The 13,493-nt window shown below is 29.2% G+C and overlaps 3 protein-coding genes and 1 long non-coding RNA gene across 9 annotated transcripts; 1 reads left to right on the plus strand and 3 right to left on the minus strand.

The window, feature by feature from the left end:
- Positions 1 to 1,543: 1,543 nt before the first annotated feature.
- LOC124955407 lies at positions 1,544 to 2,482 on the minus strand. Its single transcript, XM_047509778.1, has 2 exons — positions 1,875 to 2,482; positions 1,544 to 1,804 (listed from the first exon to the last, which is right to left on the minus strand). Exons 1-2 carry the CDS (start codon positions 2,083 to 2,085, stop codon positions 1,644 to 1,646), a joined length of 372 nt encoding a protein of 123 aa, XP_047365734.1. The 5' UTR covers positions 2,086 to 2,482; the 3' UTR covers positions 1,544 to 1,643.
- On the minus strand, positions 2,482 to 10,278 carry LOC124955405 (spatacsin). 6 transcript variants are annotated; one of them, XM_047509773.1, is made up of 23 exons: positions 9,972 to 10,278; positions 9,559 to 9,898; positions 9,305 to 9,471; positions 8,870 to 9,229; positions 7,986 to 8,786; positions 7,749 to 7,921; positions 7,403 to 7,677; positions 7,162 to 7,329; positions 6,858 to 7,088; positions 6,602 to 6,793; positions 6,406 to 6,525; positions 6,157 to 6,331; positions 5,861 to 6,084; positions 5,621 to 5,781; positions 5,222 to 5,540; positions 4,992 to 5,160; positions 4,499 to 4,858; positions 4,258 to 4,413; positions 3,807 to 3,955; positions 3,585 to 3,692; positions 3,228 to 3,521; positions 2,817 to 3,133; positions 2,482 to 2,732 (listed from the first exon to the last, which is right to left on the minus strand). In XM_047509773.1, the coding sequence occupies exons 2-23, from the start codon at positions 9,838 to 9,840 to the stop codon at positions 2,531 to 2,533; spliced, it is 5,403 nt and encodes a 1,800-aa protein (XP_047365729.1). In that variant the 5' UTR covers positions 9,841 to 9,898; positions 9,972 to 10,278; the 3' UTR covers positions 2,482 to 2,530. The 6 variants fall into 6 exon arrangements, with proteins under 6 accessions (XP_047365729.1, XP_047365731.1, XP_047365728.1 ...); XM_047509775.1 differs by having other exon boundaries at positions 2,821 to 3,133; positions 9,968 to 10,278; XM_047509772.1 differs by having other exon boundaries at positions 9,968 to 10,278.
- Positions 10,279 to 10,835: 557 nt separating this feature from the next.
- LOC124955327 (odorant receptor 43a-like) lies at positions 10,836 to 13,182 on the minus strand. Its single transcript, XM_047509614.1, has 6 exons — positions 12,585 to 13,182; positions 11,781 to 12,226; positions 11,611 to 11,710; positions 11,286 to 11,396; positions 11,014 to 11,169; positions 10,836 to 10,941 (listed from the first exon to the last, which is right to left on the minus strand). Exons 1-6 carry the CDS (start codon positions 12,948 to 12,950, stop codon positions 10,888 to 10,890), a joined length of 1,233 nt encoding a protein of 410 aa, XP_047365570.1. The 5' UTR covers positions 12,951 to 13,182; the 3' UTR covers positions 10,836 to 10,887.
- Positions 11,267 to 13,190, plus strand: LOC124955334. The gene is made up of 3 exons (XR_007102842.1): positions 11,267 to 11,487; positions 11,686 to 12,108; positions 12,912 to 13,190. It is a non-coding gene; the product is annotated as an uncharacterized LOC124955334 (long non-coding RNA).
- Positions 13,191 to 13,493: the final 303 nt, after the last annotated feature.

The raw sequence follows: 13,493 nt of genomic DNA on the forward strand, positions 1-13,493 counted from the left end.
CTTCGTCCATATGTACATACGGATAGGCGAATGTATTATTATTACGATTAGTCTTCTGCCGAACGTTCTTCCCAACGGACGCGATCATCGTCATAAGGTATACCTTGTTTGCTCAGGTCCCGTAGTTTTCTTTCGATTGTACATGAAGCGGGCTATAATCCGTCGATATATGAGACTCATTTGTAATCTCTCTAGTAAAATATGCGACATAATTCAGAATTATAACGTTTGCGTTCATATGCCGCTACATTTTCGTTCGTTTATTCCTCGACTCGTTTTGAACGTGCATCGTAAAGGAACTACGAGTTACATTTTTACGCTTCGAAATTAAGTTGATTTGATCGATTCGTATTTCATTTTCAATATGTATACATATATGTAGATATATATAGATATACTCTTATACTGTCAGTAATGGAATACTGGATCGGAATATGGAATATTCCGTATCTATTGCAGAAAGTAAACGAAACCTACGTCTATCGCGTTTCAAATTTTCTCTTTCTCTTTTACTCGTATGTAAAAATTCTATCATGGTTTAGAATTTATTTGCTAAAAGTTCTCTTTTCATCAAAGATCAAGTAAAAAATAATTTGACATTAATTTTTCATCAATGTAAATCGATTTTCGATGAAATTCCAATGATCAAAGAAATAAGGAAAAAGAGAGAAAGAAAAAAATAATCGGATTTGCGTTCGATGTCCTTTTAGCATGTCGCAATAATTTGTGCTGTAGCTTCGAAATCTAAAAGGAAGTTGGTGGTATATTTTTTTAAATCAATTATCGTCTTATTCCTGCGAAATTATTAGCAATTTCTGTGCCTGTCGGATTAGACGGACGAGAGGATTTTCCAAAAAAGCGCAAAAATCTGTGTCCGTCGGAGGTATCGGTATAAGCGGCTTAGAAGCGCGTGCCCGTGTCAGCTGCCGTATCGATCTATCGAAAACCTATCTCACTGCATCGTATAGAGATTAATCCCATAAGTAGGAAAATTATCGAGAGGGGTTGGTTTCCTGAAAAGCGGCATGGAAGGCGTAATGCGGTAAGCGGGTAAGATACAACGAACCGATCTCTCCCTTTTTTTTGTTTTTTTTTTGCAAAATAAACGAAACCTACGTATATTCCTAGCGCGTTCCAACCATTCCCATCTTTTTTCATGTACATAAAAATCCTATACCGTACTTTCGAATTTCTTTCTCAACAGCAGAGATCAACGAAAACCGAACATTTCTGTTTGGGATAAAAAATATACACAACCGATATAGTTTACGATAATTTCAATTAATATTTATAATAATAATTATTTATTTCGATGGTAGTATTTATTCGTTTTAATTGAATTAAAACGCTGCATAAATTTTTTAATCTTTGATATGCCAATTACTTTTAAATGTAATTACTCGTGGATCCTCGTTGAAATTAATTTCACGTAGGTTTCAAGTTAATTCATCTAATGATTTGGACGTGGATACAAACAGATACATTTACTTTTGCTATATTAAACTTTACGTTATGTCGAAAACAAAAGGAACTTTTTACTGTCTCTGTTTTCAGTGTATTTATTATATGTACATTGTCCTAAATATAGGTATACGTATATAAAAGTATGACTTTTGCTAGGACGATTGTAATTTTGAAATAGATTAAAACAATTTTGGATCAAGACTTAAAAGTCGCTCGGTATTTAGGGTATCCAACTTCTGAAATTCCGCGGGCATACTTTCTCGATAACTCTTTATAGAATCTTGTAATTTTGTAATAGTTCTTTTCATGGCTTCGTTTGATGCTTTCAGATACTCGAACGCTGATGAATCAATTGGATTTTTATTTTTATTGATTGTCATATTAGTAAATAGAAAATTGTGAATTCTTACCTTCTTTTTTCTTTAATTCTTCTCTCTCAATAGATTCCATCAAACGATCGATGTATTCCAACAACGCCATCCGACGTCTCGATACCTTTTTGCTCGCCGCTTCTTGCTCATACAATTTTTCACAATTTCTTATATATGCATCCAGCCGTCGTACACCCGAGTTTAATTCTCCGACTGTACATAAACGTTTTTTGGAAGTGTACTTGTGCATAAACCGTTTTAATCAATCCATGAAAGTTTATAGAAAAGTCTTGTGATTGGAATTTCTATCGATAGTCGATTATTCGACACGACGATTGATCGATAAATTAAGAAATAAAATTGTATCGAAAGAGTTTCGATTTTATTTGAAATAAATTCAATTAATATCATATATCTGAAAAGACATGAAAATTGATAGGCTTTTTTTTTTTTTTTTTTTTTTAAGTAAGCCGTATCAATCGATAAGATTATCCCGAGAAGATCATTGTAATGTTATATAAAAAATACAATTTATTTTTTATATTGTAGCAGGATCGACGTAGCAAAATATATAGTTTTTATATATTTTAAGGCTTGCGTTTCTAATAACACGTCTTTCTTATTCTTTTTCTCTTCATTCTGATATAAAAATTTAATGCAACGAATACATTATAAATGGAATGTAGCATCGTTAATCATGATGCCTTGTAACCCTTTTTCCATACTGTATCTTTGAGATAAGCAGCTGTAGCAGGACTATTGAGTATAACTTCAACGATTTCCTTAAATCCTAATTGGCTTGCTAACATATATTTACATTCGACGTCTTCCAATTCGGATATTAACGTTTTCATATTATTTTTCATGCCAGAAGTAAGACTTCTTTCAGATCTATATCTAAAATGAAAAATTAATAAAATTAGTAAAAAATCTTTAGTGCGACGAATGATAGTAAGAAATGTTATAATCGTATAAACGTACCTACGTGCGCAATCTTCAACTACATTAGACGAGAGCTTTATTACCGTAGAGAAATCTTTCAGGTACTTTGTCTCTCCGTTAAGAATATAATGACTATAAATAATATTTGCCCAATCTGGATGATGATTATAAGCACCGGTAACTATAAGAGCTTGTTGAAAATTTAATGTCTCGCAGAGAATTTTATCGATTTGATCGCTTTTTAAATTTAATATACATATTGTATATTGATTCGACGTTGTGCCAAATAATGCGATTTGTAGTGCAGCAAGTTGCGCTTGTTGACAACATTTGTTTGCAAAATGCAATTTATTGTCCTACGTTATAGAAAAACGCAAGAAGAGTATTCGTACGATTAAAAAAAAAAAAAAAAAAAAAAAAAAAAAAAGAAAGAAACTTGTGTCTTACTACCTGTAAGTAATATTGCGCTGCATGGGTAAAGTTCATTACTATTATTTCCAATTTTTGTTGTACACTTTCATTTTTAATTAATTTCAATTCGGTTTGAGAAGAGCTCGTTGCTCTTCCATGTTCTCTAGTCAAATCGAACATAAGCTCCTTCGTTGCTTCCTTCGCTTCATTTTCCCACATTAAAGCGATTTCGTAATAAAGACGAAAATGTAATGCTACTAAAGTAAAGAGTTCTTTGTTTTCTGGACAATTACGTTTTAAAAATTCTAGTAATGCTGTTTTTAGACCGGGTACCTGTTTCGTTAAAAATATTATAACAAGGAATAAAATATAATAATATAATTATGCAACGTATACCTTATGCAACCCTTTCCCAAGTAAAAATTCAAATTGATCGTTTTCTTTTAATATTTGAAAAATATAATTCATTTCCGTGAAGCGACCAACTCCTGTTACGAGACGGACCTGAGAAAAAATGATATTAGGATTTTATGATTTCTCGCGTTTTTTTTTCTTTTTTTTTTTTTTTTTTTTTTTTTAACGATCTTCGAGGTAAAAAAATTAAGACAAACGATTTACCAATAATGTCCAATATTTGCGATATTGCAAAGTATTTGCAATGTTCTGACATTTTCGTAATATAGATGCTATTCCTTCCATATTACAACAAGCAGTAAAACAATCGTGAGACCTGATTAACAATTCTACTATTGTCTTTAAAGTTGAAACTGAAATATAATGTTTAAGTCAGCCACAAGGAATTAGTTTATGAAAGATACTACTATACATCTACAGAGTAGCATGTAGATACAAGTATTTGGATTACAAAAATAAATATCTTATAATCAGAAACAATTGTAAAATATTGATTATATTGATTTTGATAATATTATCGAAATTTATTGTCCCATTTTTTTTTTTTTTTACTTTAACTTCTTTTCATTTAGAAGTTAAAAAAAAAAAAAAAGAAAAAAAAAGACGCGTTGAACCAAAAATTGTGAATGGCATTATATATATATATATATATTACCATCTCTCTTTTCCCCTTGAGAATAGCCCATTAGCTTGTGCGCTGTTTCTAAGAGATTTAATCCTAAGATGGAAATATCACTACACAATTCCATTATTAAATGAAAGCTTGCATCTAAAGGACATCCCCACATAATTATTGAATCATCTTGTTTATCTAAAAAAAATTAATTTTCTTTTTTTTTTTTTTTTTTTTTTCTAATGTAAGAGTTCAGAAATAAAATAATTTTTTTTTTATTTACCTTCGATTGCCTTGGTAATGCTATCTACAATATTTTTCGTTAAAAAAGTGGCAATTTCATTGCCTTTTATTTTATATGCTATTATGATATCATTTGCAGTCTCAAATTTATTATCAATATTACTATCTGTTACTTCTTGCAAAAGTTGAACGGGTTTGTCTAATTTTATTAGCGATTGATACGATTTTCCCAATCGTATCGCAAGCTTATAACATAAAAATATTCTAGAACCTGTATCAGTCCCATTACGAAGTGTTTTCATTAATTTTTCTAACACAGACATACATTCCATTTGATGCTGTCGAACAGAAGTACTTTTTACGTCGATTGTTTTACCAGATTCTATACCAATTGTATTTACTGAAAAAGGAAATACATTTACATTAGTACAATTCTCTTGATAACTTTTAACTTTTAACTTTTTTTTTCTGAAAACTTTTGTTACATCGCTAAATCGGACATATTACAATATTATAAAGAATGATATAATTACACGACGATGTCGATGATAGCCTTTGAAGTCCACGATTTTTTAGAATACTGTATTTTTGTGGTACGAATTTATCACCTTCGATCAGAAAATATTTTTGTTGCAATGTTAATTCTGTATATGATAATTCTCCCTCTGCCAAACTTAAACACAGCATTAACACTTGCAAATCCTGAATAAAAAACGCATTTACTGGTTATGCTCGTTTTAAAACATCAAAGAATAATACTTACTCTATGTTTATAATTAAATATTGTACTAATCCTCAAGGCAAGATCAAGTTTGCCTGCATCTATTAATTTATTAATTAAATATTCAGCAGCACTGTATTCATTAGCATCAGCCAAAGTGCATGTAACTTGTAACTTATTCAATCCCGACAATAATTCAGTTTTTAATTTTTGTAAAATTTCTTCCTCATATTCCAATAGGACATTATTAGGACCTATTAAAATACACGATTTCCACATAGCCATTTCTAAGGTATCAATAGTTTGTTGCTCTATTTGACTCTCTTTCAATGTATCAAAAGCAAACTTCAATACTTCATATCTGTTCAAAATTAGATATTAATACACGTATAGTATTCTATATGTTATGCCCTTATAAAAATGATAAATTATCATATATACCTTTCTTTATGCGAAAGAACTTTTTCAGCATGCTCAACTAAAAATTCTGCTACTCTTTTAGATGGCACATTATATTTTTTAAAATCATCTGTACATCGTTTCCAAAACGATTTTTCCAATTTACTTTTAGTACTTGCATGATGTTCAAATTCATTACGATACTAAAATCAATTATTTCATAAAATTTCTATAATATACGATAATTATGTTAAAATTAAAATAATTTATCAAAGTATATACCTGAGTAAGTATTATTTCTGTTGTATCTCTTCCTGTTATGCCGCATATTTGTAATGCATTAATATAATCTTTAAGTTCTACCAAACGATCAATACATCTATTGACTTCTTGGTCATAACAATATACATTGTCCGTCAGAGTGAAGGCTGCAAAATTCATTGTAACCTCAGTTTTCAATAAAACCTTTGTAATGTTTAAAAGGTTTTGAAAATTGGGTATGTCAGCTGAAAACAAAATTATCTTAATCCGTGGATATTATTTTTTGCGCTATTATATAAATTATTACTTCTTATTACCTGGAAATTCACAATGGAAATTGCACTTTGATAGAGAGCTCAAAAAATGTACCTGTAATTGCGTACTTCGAAAATTATGAGCAAGTGCTACTACAATACATTTTATAACTAACAATGCAACCCAATAAAAATTCTTCAAGTATGTGTCATCAACCGATTCCCAATTAACAATTTTCTAAAAAGATAAAATCTTATTAATTATTTACACAGTAGACATTTCAATTTAATATCATAATATTATTAACATACACTGCATATAAGTGTTGAGGATTGTGTTTTGAAGTCCTTCAAATATTGTTGGCATTCCTTGAACTCTCCATAATTTGTACACCGTAAAAGGAATTCGAAAAATGGATTTAATATGCTATCCTACAATCGTGATATTAACAATAATATAATCGTGATATTAAGGGATAATTTGTCATTATTACAAATGCAAGCTTACAGGCATGAAAATTTTGAATGCTCTGCTTAACGTATAGACATATCCAGAAGATACTAATCTTGGTATCAATTCTAATACTTTGTTAGCTGGCCACATTATCTGATCTAGACACTCTGCATAATCAGAAAGAATACTTTTATTTGCTGTAGATATTACCATCCAGGAATAGCAATATGCAGCAGTTAATGATGGCTAAAAGAAATATAATTAGTAAATTTGTATAAAGTATAACATTGTGTAATAGATTTTACAATACCTCATAACAAGTTGCCAAAATAATTAATATAGGTCTTAAAGTAATATGAGATACATGTAATAATGCACCAGGTGGATCCTGACTATTATGACATTTTAAAAATGTCATCCACAAATCATCATCCGAAGAAAATATATTATCACCAAGTGAAACCCTTTCAGATACGATTGAATATGTATTGCAGCTACTATCTGTTAATGAAGATGATGTACTAGAAGATAAGGGTACTTCCTACAAAAAGTGTAAATTATAGATTGAATAGAATATTATTTTAACTTATGGCAAATATAATATTAATTCATACATTTTGCTTTAATCCAATCTTACAGTATAAAGATTGCCTTGCATCTCTCGACTTCAATTTTGTCTCATGCTTGGAATGTAACAAAACATTTGTAGATTCTGTATTCAAACAAGTTAACAAATGCTCACGTATATTTATATTTTGAAATTCTTTTGCAAGTGTTAAAATCTATAACAGAGTTAAGATTAGTGATTTTCATAGTAACTTCTTTATTGTATTTATAAGAATTAGAAATACATACTTGTGATGTAGGATAAGCAAAAACATGTCCCACTAATATAAACTCAAACCATAAATCTTTTTGGGCTAAATATTTTAAAAGAGTATCAGGTAAAAAGAAATCATGAGTCCTTGCAAATTGTACTATAAACTCCCAAGTTCTCAATGCATCAAAGAACATAGTCACTTCATTGGTTACATTATCATTTAGATAAGATTGAAAACTATTTTCCAAATATAACATTATAGTTTGCAAATTATTTTGATTTTTAAACATAATAGATTCGAGTAGATGTTCTGAAAGATCAAAATTATTTTAAATATAAATTTCTTCTAATAATTACACGTATATGAAAAATTAATATTACCAATAGAAATATTAAGAGTTTTCTTAACATAATCTGCTGCACTAATGTGTAATCTCAAAATTTCAGAACTGATTCCTAACATTTCAAGAAACGAAATGCAGCTACAGACTATCTCGGAATGATGTAAATTTTTTAAAGCAAAATTATGGGCATAAAAAGCTGCTTTACACTTCCTGAAATACAAAAGTATAAGTTATTTTCAGATTAAATACAAATTAAAAGAAAATTTTAACTTACATTCTAGAGGAGATAGTTCCAAGAGATTTGCCTTGTGGATGTTTAAGCGTATATAAAGCCATATTGGGTCTTCCTTCTTTTAAATAATAAGCATACGTTAATGTTTCCTTATATCCATATTTCTTAGCTAAACTTTCATTTGAGAAATGTGGTATTGGTCCATTATTATATCTCCATTTAAAGAATGACCTTGCAGTAAATTTTTGACATCCATCTAACAGTTCATACATAGTAATATCATTTTCCTTTGATCGACTTTGGATAATATGTCGTACGATCGGTATATGCTCTAGTATATTGCAAAGAATTTCGTATGGCACAGTATTAGCACCAATTTCTAATCCGCATTTATTGTTTAACATATTTTTGAAATTGTCACGTGTAAGTTCTATATTTTCATTTATAGAACCTGATATAGTATCTATCTTGCAATATTGTAAAAAAACTAATGCAAAAGAAATTAAATAATTTTCTTTTAAAAAGTCAGTAAGATTATCAGAGATATAATGAATATTCTGAACTATTGCATCAGTTATTGTATCTAAAATATCACATTGTGAATCGCTCATTCTATTTAGAATATTATATAAGTTCTTTACTTTTGATGTAGTCTCTATGGTATAATTTTGTTGCATGAGATAATAATTTATATTAATGTTATTCAAAAATTCAATTTTATTAATATTGCAACTTTCATAAGTTAATATTTTTTCAAAATCTTGTAATGTGAGTTGACTACTAAATATCCTTGCTAGCATTAATTTCAGATTATCTTGTTCAGTTTTGGTAAATATTCCATACCTGAAAGATTACATAGATTTTATTGTATTAGTTTTAATTTTCATAAAATCAATCTAAAATTTAATATAATTACTTATACGTACCTGCATAAATGATTCTTTGTCAGATCTTTTATAAGATTATTAGCATCTGAAAGATCTATATGTTCTATCATTTCAGGAGTAATGGTAAGATTATCAATGAGATCTTTTAAATTTTCATCAATTTCATATGTCCCTTCTGTTATTACATTAGTATTATATCTTTTATCAATCCAATATTTAATTGTATCAATCTTATTATATAGTAACAAACAGTCCCAGACAACACTATTTGTCATGTTTCTTAACAATTTTGGTTCAAATAATTGAATATATAATTCTGTACATAATGCCTGCTTAATATTTTCAGGTAAATTTATCATGTCCTCTATACATATTGTACTACCGAATAGATTTTCAAGCCTATGAAAAATTAATATGATATTCAAACGAATGTGGATTAATACATTTAATCTGATAATCCATGCAGGAACTTACATGCATCTTTTTTCATACTGTAAAATACTCTGTATAATAGCCCATGCTTCCTTTTGCACATCATCAAAACCATTACTGCTTATCATATAATTTGCTAAATAATCTCTCAATACAGGTTCCTTAGATTTAATGCAAACTTCAGATATATACTTGGTCGGATCTTTTCCCTAAAATAATCATAATAGGTTATATCAAACTATGCAATGAGATTAGATGAAAATAGAATGGAAGCTATTTAAACAATTTTAACATACCATATTTTTTAAAATATGAGAAGCTCTATAAACTTGACACTTGTTTATTAATTCTCGAATCCAAAGTTCGACTTCTTCATTGAAATAACTTTTTGCTTTGTCCAAGCTATAATTCTTTCTAAATGCCAGATATTTATAGGCTAAATTTATATGAGTACCTTTAGCAGAAGCTTCTCTTACAACTTCTCGATCACCCAGTATACGCCAACCTGACCATATAGCACCCAATTCTCCTGTCAAGCATTCAACCGGAATACCTCCAACTGTTTGTCTTTCTGACATTTTAGGATTATATTTTCTAACAAAGAAATACAATACGATCTTGCAAAGTATATATTACCTATAACAATAGAAACATAAAAAAGATATGGTTTTTATTCATTTATTAATTTATTTATTAAATACTTACTTACTGATGAAGATCAAAATTAGAGAGAATTGCTGTCGTCGAATGACAACATAAAACAAGTAATACAAAGGATCCATACATTCGTATACAATATAAAATGCAATTAGGTTATGATCTCGACTTTGATTGTTACGTTGCTTCGTAAAACAAAGACTTCATAATACAAACAGAGATCACGCACATAATATAAAGAGAAATGCATATTCTGCATTACTATATTATTTTATCATAATTATTTGCATAAAAATTGCACTCAGATTTAAATAAGTTAAGCACTTCCTACATTTTTTTCTCTTTCGATGATTCATACACTTTGCCAATTTTTTCGAGATTTATATATCGATATCTCGAAACTTTCTAACGCTCCAATGAGAGAATACTTCTGGTTCAAACACGATTACTGATTGGTCCATAAGGTAAATAAATTTCCTCTCGTGTGAATTCTCGAATTTCGAAATAAAAACATCTACGTAAATAAATCTTCGAAGAGATATGAGAGTACAGGTAAAAACAAAACAAGAGATGATCGCGCGTTTGACCTTAAATCGAACTCATGTAAATAAATTCTTAATCTCTCAATGCCTATTACTCAGTTATTGTCTCATTACGTAGTGGAAGGCGATACGATCAACAGCTCTCTTAGAACGTCTTCTTCAAGTAATTATAATTTAATTAATTATATTTCCATACAAATTTCGATAGCTTTGTATTAATATCTATTTCGAAACTTCAAAGTAATTGTAAAAAATATAATTAATATCATATAGGTGCTTGTAAGTAATAAAAAAAAATTGAAACATTTATATTTCGATGATGATGAATTTCTAATTAAATAAAAAAAATAAAAAATTCTAAGATTCATTCATCAATTATAATTTATTTTCTAATTTTAAGCATGTACATATATAGTAGATATTAATTTATATCACTAATTTTCGTAAAAAATTCAAATATGCTATCGATGTTTTCAATAACTGCAAAGATGATGGTGCTTAATTAAAGGGTTTAATTCAATATAATTTCACAACTAATTATAAAATTCTTACGTTGCTGAAGGTAAGCAAAGACAAGTCGACCATTTTTCCAGCAGTGATTTTAACTGAATTATTCGATACAGCGATGATTAAGATCAATCCTGCTGCTATTTTCGATGGTAAACGATACCATTCGATCGTACAACATCGTTCACCAACTTTATTCGTCTTTTATTAAATGTAAACATCAAGAGCGAGAGAGAGAGAGAGAAAGAGAGAGAGAGAGAGAAAGTTGAAATATTAATAGGATACGAAATATATATTTACATTGATCATCAATTTACCTTGTTTGTTAAAGATTCTCCAATATAGCACAATATAAATATATTAAAGGTCATAGAAGTCAGTAGTATGCTATATGTAAATACACCAATCCTATTATTTTCTTCCCAATCCTGCGTAAAAATGACGAAGAATAAATTTTAATTAAAATATTTATATTGTGACTACTTGTGTCCTATTTTCTACGTGAACTATGTGATTTACGTGAGTATAAAATTCGAGATTAGAATAGATATTTATATTAGATAATAGTAAGTAAATAGGTAGATGCTATATCACAGATTAATCGTATTCTTTGATTAATTTATCTTATGTTTACTTGCGCACCGTGATGCAATAATATTCGAGTAAGCATATCAGGAAAGTTGAACCCGTGAATTCTATCAAACAAACTTCTTGCAGGAGATCTTCTAAAGCAGTGACAAATCTGTAAAGCGTCGCGTATGGATATTTTTTATTTTTAATTTTTTAACAGAAAAATGAATCGAAATTATTACCGTATTACATGTAAATGATGTTTCACAATGGTAGCTAATCGTTGACCGGCACAAGTTCTTGTATCATTGTATTTTTGTCCGTCAACAAGATCATCTATCAACGACGCTATAATTTCGATTTGTCCGCAAATATGCATCGCGAAGATCGCTGCTAGGCTACAAGCACCGGTCGTTACCGAATATATCACGTATCCGCACAAACAATGAGCGAGATAAACGAATTCATAAATGGGACTCTTCTGTACGTCGTAAAGGACACTGTAGCTCGGATAAACCAACGGCTTCAATGTACGATTCGATACATCCATAATACGTGGACCAGAAAAAGGTAAGATCGTGTGATAAATCATACCGCCTGTGTACATGAACATTGCACACATCATGGTAAGATTTCTTCCGGTCTTTGCATACTTTAGCATTAGTTTGCGGTGTGATTGATGCTTTACCTATTGCAACGTCGTTGAATTTCCTAACTTGTAAAATGATCAAGTGTTATCTCTATTTGATAGATTGTTATTTGTTTGTTTTAAATTTTATCCAAATTACAAACAAAATGCAACGTTATATGTATTTGAATATTAATTATCACATAATAATGTTCAATATTAAATAGTTTCGTGGAATTGTTTGATGATTAAAAAAAAAAAAAAAAAAAAAAAAAAAAAGGGAAGTAAAAAATTTCTTAAACAAGAAAATAACACGGTTTATCACACTTTTCGTCACCATGTCTAACATATTTCATTTAGAGAGATATTTTCGAAAATATTTTATGAATAAATCAATTAAAATAATCGGTACGCTAACCTGATACCAATCAGTTTTCAACCATTCGATGCATCGAACGATGTCTGATCGACGTATAGAAAGAGCGAAATATTTGATCATCACACAGATACAAAAACTTAGAAGACCGAAAAGTTTTAGCTTCAAATTTGTATCTTTTTCCTCGTAAATTATATGCAGAGCGCAAGGTATTATTGCGAAGCTTAATATAAGATTACCCGTCAAGATTGCGAGATTTGAAAGATATTGGCGTATTTTATTTTCTGTATCCGGCCAAATACCGATCGATCTAAGTACGAAACGACCATATTTGATTGCATATTCGATATCTTTCTCACGACGTTTCAGAGAGTCTACGGAATTGAAAAAATCTGACGAATGATGCATCCTCGTGGCAGGAAGTTCTGCGCTAAACTAATTTCGAATTGATCTTAAACTGATACAGGTAAACAACGAACGATTGATTATTCTTTCGTTATTTTCTGCGCTTGCGCCTGTATACGCTACGTATATATGCGCAGTCTACGTATCCTTTGTCTTTCAGATAATCACTAGACCAATCTTTAATCTCATAGATATCGGATACGACTTTTCAATGAGTTTCTTAATCAATAGTTATGCGTGAAGCCTCTGTTTTTACGAGATATTTTTACTATACATCAATAACGATAATAAATATAATACCTAAATAGGTATGTCAAATTACAATTACTCACAATTAATAAAGCTCTGATTTAATAAATTATTATTTCATTTTAAACTCTCTCAAGATTATTATTATTCATTTTCTTATACTTTCGATTAATATTAATATTCAATTAATTTCGTCCTTAAATTTCTTCATTACATTTCGTTTCATTTGTATCATTTATTATAACTAATTTAGATATATAAAATATATATATATATACATATATATTTTAGATATTT

This window comes from Vespa velutina, chromosome 18 (assembly GCF_912470025.1).
Source record: "Vespa velutina chromosome 18, iVesVel2.1, whole genome shotgun sequence".
Lineage (NCBI taxonomy): Eukaryota > Metazoa > Arthropoda > Insecta > Hymenoptera > Vespidae > Vespa > Vespa velutina.